Consider the following 20,135-nt stretch of genomic DNA (forward strand, 5'->3'; position numbering starts at 1 on the left):
TCATGATGAACATGAGGCCAGTGGGTCTCCTGCTTCAACAGATTGACAGCTTAGTGCTGAGCCGTGATCTAGGTCTGCCAACCTCGTCTGTTAGCCCTCTTTGGATCTCTGTCACTCCGCTCGTCCGCACTCACAATGAGCTAAGAATGCATCCTATTCAGACAACATCGTGAAAATGTGTCGGACGGACATCCACATTGATGTCCACTGAAGCATTTTAGAGACTTCTGGCTCTTTTCTCCTCAAGACACAGCTGTGCCTGTGAAAGTGAAGGGGGGGGGGGCGATTTAGAGGGAGGCGTTCAAGACATCTGATGTCTCGTCCTCAACAAAAGGAGGTGCTGGTTAGTATGCGGCTGGTGTCATTGCATAGCCAATGCACTGTATGTTGTAAATCCCCTCTAGTAACACTTTGAAAGGCGCTCGTCTATAGAACACACAGCAATGTAGGTTGTAAAGCGGCCATAGAGATGTCCATAGGCTGAACTCTGTATTCTGTTGCTGTGGATAGTGGCTTCTGGGCCCCTGCCAGTCCCAGGTTTTCCAATACAACGCTCTCTAATGCTCTCTGCTTACAAAGCTGGGCAAACTCCTCGGTGTCATGACCCTCTCCAAGCCTTTAGAAATCCCTTGTCACCCACCCAGCTAGCTCCACCAATGGTCCGGGCCTTCTACATGCAAAGTGTCCAACGGCTCAACCCCAATCTGTCACGGCCCATCACAGGGTCCTGACCCACCTTCAGGATGGGTTGCCTCAAAGTGTGTGGCACAGCAGCGTCTCACCCCCACCAGAACTCCCCCTTTTTCCAACAGTCCAGACTTGGTTGCCAACGATAAAAAAATCCTTCAACAAATTGTTGTTAATGGCAGTTTAGTTCGGCAGGTGTCACAGAGTGCTTTACTTATCTGGGAGGAATGTTTCTATTTCTCTCACACACTCCAGTTGTATACGGTTGAAGGTTTTACTGCGCTTTCACATGGTCAGAGAAGAGAGAGACCATTATTCCTGTAATTTATAAAGGCTTGAACTGGTGTTGCATAATCTTCTTTTTCAGCATCAGGCATGCTGAAGGGTTGAGCTGCTGTTACCTTGGTGAATGCTAAAAGCTCTTCTGATTTCCTGGATAAATAATTCACTTAGATCACTGAGATTGAGATCGCCCAAACTCGTTGGACACGAAACTCTTAATTTGGTCCATTGCAACTCACTGTTGATTTTGTCAGGGAAATATACGGAACCAATCACTTTTAAATGAATAGTTATTTGGATGCCTAACTCCCCTTAGGATTAGAGTTTAAAGTCAAGCTTGTTTTCCTTCAGCATACTCTCGCCGTCTTCTTCATTTCATACCAGTGCAGGGCTATAAAACTCTCGGGAGTCTTTCCATTCAGCTGAAAGCTTCGGGCCCCAAGCCAAATCCTCTGGCAAAGTCAGCAGCTCATTTCTGATGCGGTAGGATTTCCTCAATATGTTGTGCTATAGTATTGTACCAGAAGTGCCTTCTCACTGCAGCGTGCCAAAACTGAATCCAGTCTTTTACTTTTGGAGTGGTTGTCATACGAGTCAATCATTTTTTGTTCTAAGACTCTGTGTGTGGTCTAACATCAAATCAGACTTCACATCGTCTGATAGCCAGTTAATAAGACCGGACCGTGCTGGATGGCAGCTGGAGCTCAAGTGGCTGGAAAATGTAAATGGCTGTGTGAACAAAAGCATCTGCTCAATGAAAAGCATTGAATGCAAACCAGTGCCTCTAAGTGCCCTCACAGATGCAGTATTTTTCATTTCTTATTAAATTATAACATTAGTAAATAAAATGGATACAAGACATTATCCGCCCCGTTGTGGATGCTACTAAATCACTTAATTTGCCTGAGATAGAGATCCTGTGATCAAGGCCATTTCCTTGTACTTTATTTGATGAAGATGGCCACAGAGCAGTTACTCACACAAGGAGATGAATCTAATAAATCATGATTACATTGGTTTATCCAAAAACATTGTGCAGGCAGCAGTTGTTTTTATGTCGGTAAGATTTCATGCTGCTTTGATACCTGTAGATGACAGCTACTCCTCATCATGTGTTCCTCTAAAAGAGCGACATTTATTGTGTGTGTGTGTGTGTGTGTGTGTGTGTGTGTGTGTGTGTGTGTGTGGGGAGGGGGGGATTTAATTGGTGTAATTCATTTTGAAGAGGTTTTTGTAAACCAAAACAGCCATGCAAGCTTCTCTTTGTCTGTCACCTGTCATTGAAATATTCTCCATTTATATCGCATTTTTATATTTTGCTTCTCATTTAATGATTCGTACAAACCCACATGACAAAACCCAGATACTGGACCTGTTTGATGAATTATAGACCAACATATTTAGTTCTTTTTTATTTCATGTTCTTTAGCATGAAATGACAACCTATGCATGTTACAAAGTTGAATTTGTAAAGCAATTAATTTGTACTTCCTGTTTGTATGCAATACACCTATTTAAGGTTGACCTCAAAGACAAAGCATGTTATGATGAGGATGGCAACACTGGACTCCAATGAATGAACATATGTAGCAATGCTTTATTATGATGACATGCATACATTTTGAAAGATGGAGACCCTTTTATCTCAAATATTTTATATGTCGCTAAACAGAAAGATGAACACCATGAACTTTATTGTCTGGAAGTGTCTTGGAAGTCTTTGTTTTACACTCAGATATCTATATTTCAACCTCTGTTCACTGGCATGTCTGTGTTCCTTCATCATCCAGCTTCACTTCTCTCCTCTCTGTTTCCTCTCCTCTGTCCCTCTGCAGGTCCAGGATGGCTCTGAATCTGTGTGCAGCTGGGCGGCTGATCCTCTTTGTTCTAATGCTGTCGGTCTTTTTAGGAGAAGGTAAGTTATCCGTCTCCTACCGCCACTCATTGTTTCCATAAACTGCTGCATCTCCAGGAACTGCAGGAAATTAAGGAAAATAGTAACAGGTGATGTCGGCACATAAGTGGCTTTTGTAAAAAAGGGATAGGGAAGAGAAGCAGCTGGAGCAGATTACACAGAACATCAGCTCCCATCCCATAGACATGAATACAGAAGACAGGTCTGCACTCATTTGATTGTTGAAAGAGAGAGCTGACATGCTGGGGGTTTTGCAGACATGCTCGGTGGGACTGAACTGGAACAAATCCAAACCTATTTCTGCAAGTTTAGTAGACCATCTGTTCCTTACAACTATACATACAATTCACGATTATGGAACAAAAAGATAATACATCTCAGAGCATACATCTGGTGGGAACTATCGCAGGTTTGAGGTCCCACGTGCAGCCTGCTGACTGCCTGTGGTAAAGATAATGCATGATGGGAGCTGGTCAGCCTGGGTTTTCATTAAGTGGATAAACTGCATACTCATTTCCAAAATTAAAACATTACTTTGCTTGACAGCGGAAAGTTACTGCTCCACATTCAGTCGTGTTGGTGTTGACTGTGAATCAGTACAGACTAGTAGACAGCATCATTGTGTTTCATGTTGTTTTAACATGAGTAAAAGTATATATATTATGAATCGTGACCGTTTTGAGTCAGTAATGTTCAAGTTCATCACAAAGTTGCCCTCAAGTAGTCAACAATGTCCCACGATATACTGAACTGGGACATCTGGATAACATCATTCACTCTAAGAGTTTTACTGATGGACAGCTGGCAGGGTACCGGGTTAATGGTAAATACTGAACATCAATCATCTCTGCACCGTTCTGTTAATCACAACATGTTCAGCCTACTAACAAGAACACGTGGAGTTTAAAGCTGTTTGATTCAAATGTGTTTCAACCTTGGCTACCTTAGTTATGAAAAAGCGTAGTATAAAGGTGGAAACGTGGAAGGTACTCCTAATGTCAAGGTATATTTACTCACCTTTTTGTAGAGCTATAAACAGAATTACAAGTGTGTACAACTATTGCACTTAAGAAATACATATTATTTACAACAACAATTTAAACAACTAAGTCAACTGCCATTACAAATTGTGAGATGCAATTAAAATCTTCCTGAAAAACCAAGTAGTTAAACCTTATTCATCTTATCAATGGTCAATTTCCTCTGTCAAAACCAATCATTCACACTTAAACATCCCACTGTATGATTTGTTGCCTTTATTTCCTTATTATATGTTTTATGCAACATTATTTTTGGCATGAAAGGATCAAACTCAGTACAGTCCCTTCAGTTTAATAAACATTGATATCGGCCTTGAAAGCCTCCTTGCAGTTTACAGCATATGGACTCTGAAAGAGGCCTGACAGGAACAAGAGACGGCATCTGTTAATGATAGAGAGTGTCCTTTCATGTCACTAACAGCTCTCTCTTTGTCCCATCTGTCACCACCTCCATGCTACAGGGCCCACTTGTCATCCAAAGTCTCTCTTTTTCCTCCATCTTCATCTCCGGGTTTCTCTCTCTCCTCTCTCTGTGTTGTTCTGGCTCTCGTGCTCGTCTCTGGTATTTGTGATTCTGTGATTACATCTGATTTTGGGGGAAGGCAGCAGAGGCTCAGCACAGCGAGATGCTCTCAGGGGGTTCAGCTGGTGAAAGCCGTCCAATCTAAATGCAGATGGAAATATCTTAAGGGGATTAATTTCCTCCATGTGCAAAGTGCCATACAAGGCTTTGTTTTTTCCTCACTCCTCGTTACGCTCATATTAGTTGCTACACATTGGTGCATTTGGCTAATGGTGACAATTTTAATGAAGAGGACAAGAAAAGAAAAACCACAATCCTTAAGCAAATGTGCTTTAAGCTCATTAAAGCTTTGTCATTTTGTCGTCTGCCTTGTTGTTTTTATGTTGCCTAGGAGGACTAATGTGCCTCACAGTCCATGTTACTCCTCGGATTTGTTAGCAAAAACGGCTCATTATTATTATTTGTATATAGTCAGATTAATTATATTTAAACCTAAATGAAAAAAAAGAAGAACAATAAACAAATTGTACTCAAAGTCCTCCTAATGTCTTTACAGATTTCATCCACATCTCACAATCTTCATTAGCAAGGAGAGGGCTCAGTTGTCATGGTGATAGCTCAATCAGCATTATGTAAATGTGAAATGAAAAAAGGAAATTAACTTTTATGATCAAAACAATTATTTACTTTTTTATATAAATAAAGCCACAAAGAGGAAGAAATATTTCGGTAGCCGATGATGTCTGTACAAGTGATCATGTTGTCATGGTAACATGGAACCAACATGTCATGGCAACCAGCAGAGAGCAGAGGCCTGCACTACGAAGCCGGTTCAACCTAACCTGGATATGTTTGAGTTACCCGGGTTACCTAATCCAAAAGATACGCGCTCTCGCTAAACTGTCCTACGACGCTGGTTATCAACTTGTTAACTCAAGCCAGCCGTGTTCTATCTAGTTAGTTGCACGTTCACATGAAAGGGGTGGTATTTGGAGCATTCGACCAATCACAAACATGGACAACTATAATTAGACAAATATGAAGACGTTCAACTTTAAACGTCCATTACTTAAACACTTTATCCAGGATAAAAGCCACATAGTTGCAGCTGCAAGGTGAATACAGCTGGTAAAAGAAAACGTGTTTGAATAGAATTGGGAGGGATGAAACCCTCTTTAATGGTCACACATGCAGAGCACACACAGTGAAATTTGGCCTCTGCATTTAACCCATCCTAGTACCAGGAGTCTAGTACTAGGAGCAGTGGGCAGCTATTGTACAGCACCCGCGGAGCAATGGGAGTGAGGGGGGAAGGGGGGAAGGGGGGGGGGGGGTGTCCAGTGCTTTACTTGAGGGCACCACGGCAGGGCAGGAGGTGAACTGGGACCTCTCCAAGTAGCAGTCCACACTCCATATTTTGTAGGTTTGGTCGGGGACTTGAACCGGCGACCCTACAGCTCCCAGTCCTACTGACTGAGCTACTGCCACTACTGAATGCAAACATTAACAGGTTTATGATATCACTGTAATCATTAATTACATTTGACTCGAGTGTTTCGTCAAATCAATGTGTTGCTTAAAATAATACTTTTGCATCCAGTATGTGACACTGTGAGTGTTGCACGGCCAGATACGGCTCAAGATTGACTCAAGATACTGACTCAGATAAGGAAATGATACATTATGATGTTATATGATGTGATATGAATGATAATGGGACACATCGACGTCTGCACTCACAGTGCCGGGACTGTACTTAATTACTTTGATCCGGTTACTTATGTTGTGGCAGATATTTAAGTAGTGCTAATGTTACAATAGTCAGATTGCTTTGAAGATGGGACGTGATATCCTATTAATTTTCACGTTCACAGTCAGTGGATTTTTGCCGGCCGTCTTTCCTGCAACGGCAGTATTTCTGTATTTCCTTTCTCCTGTAATATGACTTGATCGCTTTAAACTCCGCACACTGAGCTCTGATTGGTCAGCAGGCGGTGCTTTCACTGAGTTGAGCTCTTATCCTGGAACCTAACCTGCTCCGGACCAGGCTAGCCGCTCAGCTACCTGTACGGCTTCGTCGTACAGGTAGCTGAGCGGAAATAAAGTGTGAAATAAGTGTAAATCAAATGGTTTGACTGACAGTTTGAATCATTTATGAAAACTTAGATTAGAAATAAAAAATATTAAAGAGGACGATGTTTTCCTCATTACCAGGTTCATAATTGTATTTAGTGCCTCCATGCTTTAATGTTCAACAAGTGCTCTATTTTTCTCATACTGCCTGTGCTGCAGCACCTCTTTCCACCCTCTGTCTGAGACCAGAGCCCAGTCTGCTCTGATTTGTTAGCTGGCTGGCTCTGTCATGATTGGTCAACCCCTTAGAGATATCCAGCCCCTTAGCCTATACATACATCCAATAGAAGCACGAGTGTCACTATGTTATAGAAGTAAACCAAAGAGTTCAATGGAGGCGTTTCAGGCAGGGGGGCAGAGTGTGTGGGAAACTCCTTCGAGAGGGAACTTTGGGGATGTTAGCCTTTGCAGACCATTTACATATACAATAACATATATGACACATCAGGGAAGGGGAACCCCAACAAAGCATAATCAGGCCTCGTTAGGTTGGAGCCGCTGTGATTACTTATGTGTGATTTTGTACACACATTTTCTACTCTTGTCTGTGTATATACATGTATATAATTATGTGTGGGATTCTTATAATGGGTCAGTGTTATGTTTCTTTGCGGGTACAGTAGAAGCAGTTCCTTGTGTGGAAACATGAATGTGAACTTGCTAATGAATCCCTGAGGTCTTGTTACTGTAGCAGACTTAGAGGTTACAGTATATACAGCTCATATATGTATACTGTACATCTCCTCCTCTGCTGAGTGAAGAATACTGTGAGACATTTCCTCTTTAATCAAACACCAGCCGTGTTCATGTCTGTCAGACTGTAGACACATGCAATTAAACGTCCATTATTTTCTTCCCTTGTAAGCAAAGTTACCCCCAACACATTTAATTAGATAATCTAATTGTTTCTGGTGTCTTGTTCGTCCTCTAGGTGCAGCCTCCTCCATAGTTAACATGCGTAGGATCACACATCCTACAGTCCAACAAACGCTGGCAGGCAAAGCCGTCCTCTCCTGTGTCTTCACCCTCCAGACCAGCTCCTCCCCTCAGCCCCCCCACGTCCTGTGGACCCGCATCAGAGGATCAGCCGAGGGACAGGGGGCTCCTCATGAGCAGACTGTGCTTTCTGCTAAAGGTAAAAGTAGGACACGATGATCTGGGTCAGCTGTTGATTGAGACTCAAGTTCTTAGAGAGTAAACCTGAAAGGTGTGCTAATCGATGTTTTTATATTAAACTAACATTAAACTATGTGTGTGTGTTAACACAATCGTCCCCGCTGATCTGCAGCTCTCCTCAGCTGGAAGAATGTAATGAATAAATCCAAACCTCATGAGATAAAGAGTTGTGAATAACAAGCTTACAATTGTAGCTCCTGGTATTAAAAGGACATAAATCCTAATAGTAACTTGTAAATGCTTCAAAAAAAACCTTGAGTGAAATTATTTAAGCAAAGTCAAAGCACGGAACTGATGGGATTTACCCCCCTTTAAAGTGTTGGTGCCTTTTACTCATTTGTTTCAGGTCCAGAAACTATACTGGTTGCCCATTCACCAGTGTTTTCAACCAGGTGGACGTAGGAGTTAGGCTGCAGATCGTTACTTTTAACTAAACCACTCAAATTAAATAAAAATACTGATTATATTAACGTCTCTGAAAAGATTACATTTCAATTTCCTTTTCTATTTTTATAATGTGAAATGTTAAAGACTACATAAGCAACAATTAAATCTAAAGTTAGAAATGAAACCATTATTTAACTCGAGATCATTTGCTTTGTCAGTATTGTGTTGATTTAAATGAATCACATTGAATTAGTAAATGAATCCTGAATGGTCTACAGAAGACTGAGAGTCACGTTGTTAGCTGATCCCCGTCCACTACCCAGTGGGAAAAGTAAAGACAAATACAAAAGTATTTCGTGGGAAATGACCTAAACTGTGTTTAGCAGAAAAGTGCGTATTGACATAGGACCGAGCCATTGAGAAGACATGTTAATATGTATCTTAGACCCTTTATAAGTTTATGTTTTATCTGCAAGATGCCAATGGACACTCATACTGAAGAACCCTGTCTCTCTGTGCCAAAGGTGATGTAATAAAGGTGAATAAGGCTTTCAGTGGCCGCGTCATGCTGCCAGGATACGCTGCCAATGCTCTGAATGCTACCATGGAGATCTCCAGTCTCCGCACCAACGACTCAGGCACTTACCACTGTCAGGTTGTCATGGGCAACGACTATGAGAGAGACACTGTGCCCCTGGTGGTATCCGGTAAGTGCAGCAACCACTGACGGGAGACTTTACTGTGAAAAAAGTTTAGTGCCTAACGGACATACTGTATTAAGAATAAAACACTTCTAACGGACCAAGCAGCACACAAATACTTTAATATTCTTCATTGATTTTTCTCATTTATTGCAATCCAGGCTTGTTGTGATAGTGTAAAATAGATAATGGCAGCTGGAAAACAAGAGCACTGCCAACCCTTTTCAGCGTTTGTATTTAATTAAACATTAATAACATTGATTCACTATATCAGTACAATGACTGACTTCATTAATGCAGCATACTGCTCCGTGTGTTTGTGTTGTTCCTGCTATCTAGTTTTCCACTTGAGCAATTGTGTAATTATTTTAATTGAAGAGTTTGGAGTGAGTACCCATGATAATTGTTCGGTGTGCCCATCTGTGAAATGTAAGCTTAAAGTCACCCACTGTTAGATTGATCTGTTTGGGGCCAGAATGACTTGTTTGTTGATTACATCCCACTGATTTAGTCACATTAAACCCGGCTGTATATCTCAGATAAACACCTCCCCACCTGTCCCTGTGTCTCCTCGTGTAGGCGTGGTGTTTCACTATCAGGCTCCCAGCTCCAGATACGCCCTCTCGTTCACCGACGCCCAGCGGGCCTGCCAGGAGAACTCGGCTCAGATGGCCACACCTGCCCAGCTGTGGGCGGCGTACTATGACGGCTTCGCCAGCTGTTCGGCGGGATGGTTGGATGATCAGACTGTCCGGTGAGGAGGCGTTCAATAACTTCCTGTTGATCCTCACATACTTGGTGTTGCTCACTAGTTGCATTGTGTGAAGCAATTGTATTAATTATTATTATTATTATTATTATTAAATCTGAAGATAATTTTCTCAATATCTTCATCAGTCCAGGTTTTTTTATGTTTAAATGGATCGTTTTACTTGACCCCCAGTCCTAATCCCAATTATAAACGATTTGCAGTCATAGAAAAACAAGAAAGCATAATTCATATTCACCGTTTTGAAGACTGAAATTGGACTGAATTATTAGGCATTTTTGCTTAAAATAATAATTCAACTTGTGGGGAAAAGTATAAAACCATTTGTGTCTGGGACTACATTTAGGCACTGGATCTGATTGGTCAAGCAAAACCTTAAGATTGTTTGGTGTACAGTTCGTTTCCACTTGTATCTTACTATCTGCAGTCTTAATTAGTATTCAGTTTTGTAATTTCATCTGCTTTAGATTCATGTTTTTTCCTTTTACCAACATTGTTCCATTGCTGCTAATGATATTTAATGTATTTTAATGTATTTTGCTCTCTTGCCCTTTAAAAGAGATTGCAAATAAGAATGTTTTTCTAACTGACATTTAGAGTCTTAATGAAGATATACACTTTGATATGTGAGCTAAGACGTTGTTGGTACTATGTCCCCAAGTTAAAAAGACTGTATGATTAGTAAAACGAGGTTCATTCACAGTTTTGACTCCCACATGTTCGTCTCCACAGCTATTCTGTCCAGCTGCCAGAGCTTGGTTGCTATGGACACAAGGAGTACTCTGCTGGAGTGAGGAATTATGGGAAGAGGGACCCGAAAGAGCTTTTTGATGTTTACTGTTATGCAAAAGAACTGGATGGTACAAACACACACACACACACACACACACACACACACACACACACACACACACACACACACACACACACACACACACACACACACACACACACACACACACACACACACACACACACACACACACACACACACACACACACACACACACACACACAACACACACACACACACACACACACACACACACACACACACACACACACACACACACACACACACACACACACACACACACACACACACACACACACACACACACAAACACATGATGAGGAGTAGCTGTCATCTACAGGTATCAAAGCAGCATGAAATCTTACCGACATAAAAACAACTGCTGCCTGCACAATGTTTTTGGATAAACCAATGTAATCATGATTTATTAGATTCATCCCCTTTTGTGAGTAACTGCTCTGTGGCCATCTTCATCAAATAAAGTACAAGGAAATGGCCTTGATCACAGGATCTCTATCTCAGGCAAATTAAGTGATTTAGTAGCATCCACAACGGGGCGGATAATGTCTTGTATCCATTTTATTTACTAATGTTATAATTTAATAAGAAATGAAAAATACTGCATCTGTGAGGGCACTTAGAGGCACTGGTTTGCATTCAATGCTTTTCATTGAGCAGATGCTTTTGTTCACACAGCCATTTACATTTTCCAGCCACTTGAGCTCCAGCTGCCATCCAGCACGGTCCGGTCTTATTAACTGGCTATCAGACGATGTGAAGACATCGCTGGGGTTAGTGCTGGGCTTTATAGGAGCTGAAACATTACAGTGGTGTATGTGTGTGTCATGAATCAACATGGGACCCAACTTGGCCTGATTAAGGCCTTTGCAGTCTTTGAACAAGCACACACACTTACAACCACACTTGGATTTGGAATTTGCATCATATTTACACAGGGGCAAATATGCAAGTGAATTATAAATGGTTGCTTAAATAATTCACACACACACACACACACACACACACACACACACACACACACACACACACACACACACACACACACACACACACACACACACACACACACACACACACACACACACACACACACACACACACACACACACACACACACACACACACACACACACACACACACACACACACATACAAACTGTCATGGTTGCATTTTGCTACAATATAAAATGGCAATATTCTGTTTTTTCTATATATTTTTTAAATAATAATTAAATCAATCTAGTGAAACAACCAACAAATAATTTTTAAACTTAAGAAACATAAATAGTAACTAAACCTCTGTGCATTTTTATTTTAAAGGTCCCATGTCATGCTTTTCCGGTTATTACCCGTCCCCTTGTGTGTTATGAGAGTCAAACCCCTCAAAGTACACCCTGTAGCGAGTAAAACTCTAACACAGAAAAGACCAGTCTATGCTGCCCCAGAACGCCTCGTTGGAGATTTCTCTTTTTCCATTGTTTTCTTCCTGGGTACAGTGATGTGCCCACACACAAACTCCCAGCCAGGCTGCGGGTGTGTGTGTGTTCGGGCTGGGTTTCGCGGTGTCTCGCTGTCTTGCAGACGGCCACTGGGCTCACAGAGAGGGGGGGCAGGAGCTCCAACAAGCCGTTTAGGACAGAGAGTGAATACACATACTATACAGAGATGCTGTATGAGAAACCAATGCGATTTTGGAAAATTGCACAATATAAATCTATTCAGACCTCAACAATGGAATTATGATCAGTAGAAATGACCATGACATGGGGCCTTTAAAGATTTACATCTTCAATAGCAACCAATGGGCTTTGGGATGTTTGCCTCATACAGGCTAGGGAAAAACATTATTGGTTTTGGCCTTTCCATGGGATTTGTTGAGAAAAAGTAGAATACAATAGCCTAAGCTTTTAAGTAATTCAATAGATTTCAAAGCCTGTGCAGAACCCAGGTGTTTCACTGCAAGTTCCCTTGTCTCCGTCCTCTAGGTGAAGTGTTCCACTCCTCGGTCCCAGGCAGGCTGTCCCTGTCCTCCGCCTCAGACCGCTGTGTGTCCCTGGGGGGGCAGCTGGCCACCGTGGGGCAGCTCCATCTGGCGTGGAGAGCCGGCTTGGACAGCTGCGCCCCGGGCTGGCTGTCTGACGGCAGCGTGCGCTACCCTGTGACCTGGCGTCGCCCGGACTGTGGGGGGGGCCAGCTGGGGGTCCGCACCATCACACCCAACAGCACAACTGACAATACCACAGCACTGTATGATGCTTACTGCTACAGAGGTAATGAATCAGACACTGAATCTGCACCTGCATAATATTCTTAATCATGGAAAAGGAATTTAATTAATCGTTACTGATGGATTTGAAAAGTTAGGTGCTGGCCAAAAGCAAATCTGTGGAAGAGTGCTGTTAATGTAGTTATTGTTCAATTACAATACATGTCACTGCCACTGGTGTAGCTATGGCAACAATGATTTTGGTTCCACATTATCCATCTCACTGTCAAGTCTGTGAAGCTGCTGGATTGACAGCAGCAGTGGGAGAGCGAGAAACAAGAACAGGATGTGTTGAATTAAAATATTTTCAGATGTGCGGTTTCTGTCTTGACTGCAAAATTAATACACAGCAAAGCTTTGAGACAAGCTGGTTCAAATCCTTCAGTGACAGCCATGTGAACAGAAAATCTCTTAAACTTGTTTCCCAGGTAAAATGAAGGATTCGGGCTCCATCTCTCAGATCTACACCTCCCTGTGGAAGCCCTGGAGCTACCTCACAGACTCCAGTGATGCTGACTCTGCAGGGACCGGCAGCCCGGACGTGACTACACCGCAAACCACCACTGCCAGAGGTTTCACATCTGTCTAAAATATCAGTAGTAGCATAATGAAGCTGATTATTTACAGGATCAAACGTCAAATCAGTAAACATAAATACAGTAAGATTGATTTTTTTTGCAAATGCATCCTTCCTCAGATGGCAGCAGCGCTTCACCTTCAAACTGGACGGGATTGGTCGACCTTGAAGACGAGGCCTCGCTTCACAGCGCTGATGCCTGTTGGGCTGATTTCTAATATATTCATTCATTATTTGTATTGATCACTTATACAGTTGGATCTATTGTAACACCTATTTCGGTTGTTTCTTCAGCCTCAGACCCCTGGTCTGCAGAGTCTTCAGGGTCCTTTGTAACGCTCCAGCTGATCCCAGGACAGATCCTCTCAGACTGGGGAGAGCCACTGGAGCCCGGACCCGACTCAGACCAGTTCCTCCGACCACCAGTCCACCCTACTGTGGCTGACAAGAAGGTTGGTTTGAGCTAAAGCTGCAATTATTACGATCCATCAATCGACAGGAAAATAATCACTAACTATTTTGATTACTGATTCATCCTTTAAGTACATTTAAGAAAAATTCTGTTTTCATTTTAAATCATCACATTGGACTTTAGTAATGTTTCATTTCTATTCCCAATTCATCGATTAGTCTAGAAAATAATCAGCAGATGAAGCGGTGATAAAAGTAATTCTTAGTTTTAGCCCTAGTCAAAGATTTTAACCTCCCCCGGGGGGCGGGGGCTCCGGCCACGTCTTGCAAGAAACAGCGTCTGAGGGCTTCTTAACATTTAACAAACTATGAATGTGTCATACCCACTTAATGGGAAGAAACTCAGCTACCTGACGACATTAACCATTTTTACCGAAACAAAACACAAGTCTAACGCCGAGCCTCTGAATTAGCACTAAGCGAAAGAGTGCTAACGCACTTAGCACATAACTCACGGTAGAAATATTGTATACTGTATATCGGATCTGCACAAAACTAGATAGTGTTTGAAAGCTGAGATTCCATGGATTCCAGTGGTATAAGTATCATCACTTCACGCCCAAAACTCGCGGCAGCAAAAGCCAGCAAAGACAACACACAACTTCACTTTACGTAGCCAAAACGACAATACTTCTTACCGTTGCTGTTTTCTGATCAAAAGCTGTGTTCAAGGGCCTTAAAACGCATATAAACGCTGCTGAAAGTTAATCCAATGTGTCTGTGTCACTAATGATTACTGATAATCCATCATAACATTTATGTCAATAACCAGAGTTTCCATATATAGCTGCTATGAGAGCTACGAGAGTGTATGAGAGCTTCCGGTTTTAAACCTGGTTTTTGGGACAGAAACTATAATTTACATGTTTTGACTATAGTTCAATGTGAATTTACTTTAAAAATAAAAATCTATATTGATTCTGACTTTTCTACATCCAACTCAAAAGTGTATCATTGCTTTGAGAAAAAAGATTATTAATTTACCCCTTTTAGAAGTGAAGATATAGTCATTTGTTCTGGGCATGTCATTTTCGAGCCTGAGACCTGAAAAACAGGCTCAGGGCTTAAGCAGCATCACTGAGCCAGCTACATTTCTGTGCATCTACGTTATTTCAGGTGATCTCAAAGATCATGAAATCCGTCTGGAAGCCTTGGAACTACCTGGCCGGGAGTGAAGACGAGGAAGGAACCCAAGCACCGAGCAAACAGACAGAGGAAGAGGAGACAGTCCCGAAAAAAACAGAAGAGGAGTCAAAGCCATCCGTTGAACCATCCAAACGTGAGTGGATTAAGGCTGATGTGCGATTATACAGTGCATAATATTGTATTTCAATTATTGCATTACAATTACCAGTGAGGATTTTTGGGGTTTAGGATATCTTAAATGTCCAAAGGATAAAAGGGATTTTTTACAAGTAGATGCTGTATTTTGTTCTACTTGCAAGTCAGAAGAGAATGTCAGATAAAAAGCTAATAACCAAGAAAGAGCTTCAAAAAATAGGAAATGTGTACACTTGAGTTATAAACCAGGAAGATTTGAAGTCAGTGAATGTTCATGAGCAGTATTCTGAACATATTGCTGTGGAGGCACTAATTGATTCAGGTCTGTGATGTGATCAGCTGGGCAACACAATATGATGATACAATAATTAAAGTACAAAGAAGCCTCATGAATTGAGTTAACTATAGAAACAAATAACTCATAAGGGATAGAGTAGGAGCCTGGCGAGGAGAGCAGAGTTTGAACAGCTTCAACTTCTCCTGAAAGGACTTTAAGACTCAGGATGTGTAGAGCCGCTAACGAGCTGTGATTGACTCCAGGTGTGGTAGCTGACAAGCTCCAGCTGTGGTTTCACTCACAGCTTCACTGTTACTGTTACCTGTATTTAAATAATTACTTGACTTAAATTATATAGAGGCTAAAATAAAAAAAAATGTGTATTCTTTATAGCATTATGGAAGAATATGCCAACCTGTATGCCGTCTACTGAACAAACTGAACTGTGACTTTATTTAAATGTATTATGGAAACAGATTTCACATAATTGTATAAGGTTAGTTGAAAGCAATAGTATTACGTTTAAATAAAATATGAGGTCCAACTTAATTGCTTTCACATAATACAGTTTTGTGAGATTTGTTGACATGATACATTTAATTAAAGTCAACGTTTCAGTTGTTCAGTGTAGCCTACTGAGCAGCAACACATCTAGCGAACTAGCACACACAAATGTATTAAATTATATTTGGGTTATACGTTTTTGTAGCATCATATACATATGCTGTGTTTAATTTTAAAATTATCATATACTATTTACCTACATTGGAGTTGCACATGATGAGAACATTTGGATAGGCCAACTAAGTAGATCCTAGGCTTGTTTGAGACACATTGCGGCTCGCCTCGAAAGTAGACGAGAGTAGCCGATCGCAGCCGGGGGAGGTGTCAAAAAGCTCGTCTTAAGTCGGACAGCTCGGACTCGGAGTCGGCTTGACTGGCTGGGTTTGCAATGGCGGAAATTGATTTAATCTTGCCATTTTAAATGATGTATTCAATAAATAAGGTTAAACCAAATCATTACATTACAATATATTTTATTTTAATGATTTGGTTTAACTTAAAGAGAAACTTTATTGTTATTGCACATATTACAGGTACTGAGACAACGAAATGCAGTTGAGCTTCTAACCAGGTGCAACAAGCAGTGAAGTGGAAAGTAATGTACACAATCTACAGAATAACATATAGAATGAATTGAATGATGAATAAACAGTGGGGTATGAATACACTAGATATCAGCCTGTGAGCAGTATGAACAGTGTGTATGAATATGCTAAGATATATAAAGTATGAAAACGGTAAGCAGTATAGTATAAAATATATAGATATTAATTTCATGATGATAAACATTGTGGAACAATGATGAAAAATGGGAATGGATGTGGCGACGTGAAACTGACACAAAACAACAACAAACTTTTGCCAGCCAATTGGAGAGTTTCATCAGCAGCACGTGGTAAAAACCACCAATGAGCGCTCAGCTCGAGATACCAGCGAGCCGTTTCCCATCAAGCATTTCGCTTCCGCAGCTCGTGGAGAGCAACTGCGCCAACTCGCCTCGCCTCGCTCTCAAGGCTGCGGGCGTCTTTGTCCCGCGAGATTTCAAAGTCTCATGTGGGCGAGCCTCCAGAGCAAGTCGGACAAAATGACTAACCATCATGCAACGCACTAGCAAGACGTTAATCGCAACTGCGCAGGTCTTGCTTGTCTCAAACAAGCCTCCTGTGTACATAACATGATGTGGGCCTAGCATGTATGTCAGTAGGCTTGTTTGAGACGAGCTGCGGCTCGCCTCGAAAGTAGACGAGAATAGCCGATCGCAGCCGGGGGAGGTCTCAAAAAGCTCGCCTGAAGTCGGACAGCTCGGAGTCGGCTTCTTCTTCTTTTTCTTCTTCTCTCGGTTTTTTGGCGGATTGCAAACCACTTTAAGGTGAATATCGCCACCTCCGGAGTCGGCTCGACTCGGTTTGCATTTATAAAGAATGCACACGTGTATAATTGTTAATGTCAGATATGTACTAAGTAAATACATTTGTTCCTGCTCAAGACTATATTCAACGTTATTGTTATTGCACAGATTACAGGTACTGAGACAACGAAATGCAGTTTAGCTTCTAACCAGGAGTGCAACAACAAGCAGTAAAGTGACAAGTAATGTACACAATCTACAGAATAAAATATAAAATGAATTGAATGATGAGGGGTGAGGGGTATGAATACACTAGATCAGGGGTTCCCAAACATTTTCAGCATGAGACCCAAAACAGAAATGTTGTGGTCCTAAGGGACCCAAGCTCAAAAAATGTCATGAATTTAAAATGAAAATATTTATTTAATTATAAAAGGGCATTGCAGCAATTAGGTTTCTCACCTAATTCTATACTATTTACCTACATTGGAGTTGCACGGTGAATGAATCAAAGTAAATATAAGTGGTCATGAACACATCTGTCCATCAGACAGAGGGCTGCTGTGCCTCCTGTCATCATTAATGGACGTCTCTTTAAAATGACTGCTCAGAGGAGAGGAGTTCTCATTTCTCTAACCGCCTGCTGCTTCCCTTCCTCTCTCCTCGGCTCCCCTCCTCGGCTCCTCCGCTCGCATCTCCTGTGGGCGGGACTAAGTCTCGAGGATAGGAGTCGAGGAGGGGAGTTAGAGAAATGAGAAAGGGCCGAGGACTGAGGAGGGGAACCGAGGAGAGAGAAGGGGAAGCAGCAGGCGGTTAGAGAAATGAGAACTCCTCACCCCTGAGCGGTCATTTTAAAGAGACGTCCATTAATGATGACAGGAGGCACAGCAGCCCTCTGTCTGATGGACAGATGTGTTCATGATGACATATATATTTACTTTTCATTCATTCACACTGCGGTATAATGCGACAATAACAGGCTACAGATGCGGACATATACACACATATATTTATATAAATATATACAATTTCAGAATCAAACAAGTATGAGAGCACTCTCATAATAACGTAATACAATCAGAGAGTGGATATATCCCCCCCCCTCTCTCTGGTCGCTGAAATGGGGAATTGAAATTACGGGCCAAAAGTTGTACAAGTATTAAAAGTAAGCAGAGGACACCAAACCAACTGAGACCCGTCTGTCCGCCGCATCTACGCACTGTACAACACAACACACACCTACACACTGTCCCACACACACACCTACTGCTCCTAAAGCATAATCAGGCTACAGCCGTTGTGTATTTTATTATGTCGAGTGAAGGAAGCAGGACCCAAATGCAGATAACTTTGAGACAACCTTTATTTCAAGGATAATCAACACGGAACACTCACCGGTGAACTCAGTCACCAACAAACAATGACCCAACACTGAACACAGAAAGAGCTAAGACTAAATACAGGGAGGGGTAATCACGACAACGAGAAACAGCCGGGCAGGGGAGGAGAAACACAAGGACACCAGGTGAACACAATCGGGTAATCAGGGAGGGAAACAGACAGAAAGCAGACATGCAGGAAACGGGGGTGAACACTTTACACAATAAAACAGGAAACCCAAAGACAAGAAAAACACCAACACAGACAAAACTACAAACGTGACATAACATGAGAATCGTGACACATATGATGTTTGTCAATCTTAAAAAATTATTTCCATGTCAAAAAAGTCACAGTTTGTCGCAAAACCGTTGAAATATAAGACTATGAAAACTAGAAAGACTACAAATACCCAACCCAGTCTCACGGCATTTCGTGTTCACCAACACGATTTTTAATCTATTGATTCGTGTTCCCCATCACGATTTGCCCCTTTTTTTCGTGTTGTACAGCACGATTTTAAAAGCAATGTATTTCTACTGGTAACGTGTTTCGTGCCTGCAGACTGCAGCACGTATTTTTCTCCGGTCAGGTCGTGGAAGACCGGAAGCTGTGTGGTTCATAAAAACATGTTCTTACTCAATATCAAGCCACAATTATTGCTTTTATTTTAAATCGTATAATTTCGGACTTTTGTTGCCGTCTGTGAGGAAAATAAATGGGGCTCAGAGCCTCAGGATACTGAAATCTGTATTTTTAAATATTTCTTTCCTTCTAATTTGTTATTCTTTTCAAAATAACACACTGTTATTTACTCACCAATAACACACAATTATCCTTGCTTTTATTTATTGGTTTAATTCCATAATCTCGGGCTTTTTTGGTGTCCGTCAGGAACTGAATTTCAAAATAAAAATAACCGGAAACAGACGTAGGCATATAAGGGACATTTCGAGCATCATTGCGATTGTCAACATTTCTGAGTTTAGGATGGCCGAAGACACTACACTACCCATAATCCCCAGCTATCGTTTAGGACTACAGTTCCCGTAAGGTTACGCAGAGCGTCAAACAGCTGTGTGAAATGGAACGAAACCACGCCAGATTATCCAAAACTGGAATCGAACACCCCCCCAGAACTACACATGCTGGCTATTGTGTTTCGCAAAATGTTCTATGGGACGTCTCTCCTGAACGTTTTCGTTTTTCCCACAATTAGAAGTTGCCAGTATTAAACACATTGGTGTTATCAAATGTAAAACATATAATTAATAAATGGGTGAAAATCACTTGTGTCCATAATGCGCAGCATTAATATATACCCACATGACAGCTCATTGTTACTTTGTAATTCTACTCCACTACAATTCAGAGGTTAAGCTGGTATTTTTACTCCACTGCATTTATTTGAGTTACTTTGCAGATTCTGATTAATTATGTGAAATATATAAACAACCCTTAAATCAGACTTTAGTTATACCTGAGTAAAATTCAGGGAAGGTGATTGTCAAGTGCCAACAATC

General features: G+C 41.5%; 1 protein-coding gene across 2 annotated transcripts in view; it reads left to right on the forward strand.

Moving 5' to 3' along the window:
• Positions 1–20,135, forward strand: part of LOC117462451 (neurocan core protein-like) — a 69,195-nt gene that overhangs the window by 9,311 nt on the left and 39,749 nt on the right. For both annotated transcript variants that reach the window (XM_034104695.2, XM_034104696.2), the window contains exons 2-11: positions 2,805–2,884; positions 7,512–7,715; positions 8,668–8,850; positions 9,424–9,598; positions 10,346–10,473; positions 12,434–12,718; positions 13,143–13,286; positions 13,412–13,492; positions 13,586–13,743; positions 14,879–15,041. In XM_034104695.2, coding sequence (XP_033960586.1) covers positions 2,812–2,884; positions 7,512–7,715; positions 8,668–8,850; positions 9,424–9,598; positions 10,346–10,473; positions 12,434–12,718; positions 13,143–13,286; positions 13,412–13,492; positions 13,586–13,743; positions 14,879–15,041 — 1,594 coding nt within the window. In that variant the 5' untranslated portion in view covers positions 2,805–2,811. The remainder of the gene's footprint in view (positions 1–2,804; positions 2,885–7,511; positions 7,716–8,667; positions 8,851–9,423; positions 9,599–10,345; positions 10,474–12,433; positions 12,719–13,142; positions 13,287–13,411; positions 13,493–13,585; positions 13,744–14,878; positions 15,042–20,135) is intronic.

This window comes from Pseudochaenichthys georgianus, chromosome 17, assembly GCF_902827115.2.
Source record: "Pseudochaenichthys georgianus chromosome 17, fPseGeo1.2, whole genome shotgun sequence".
Lineage (NCBI taxonomy): Eukaryota > Metazoa > Chordata > Actinopteri > Perciformes > Channichthyidae > Pseudochaenichthys > Pseudochaenichthys georgianus.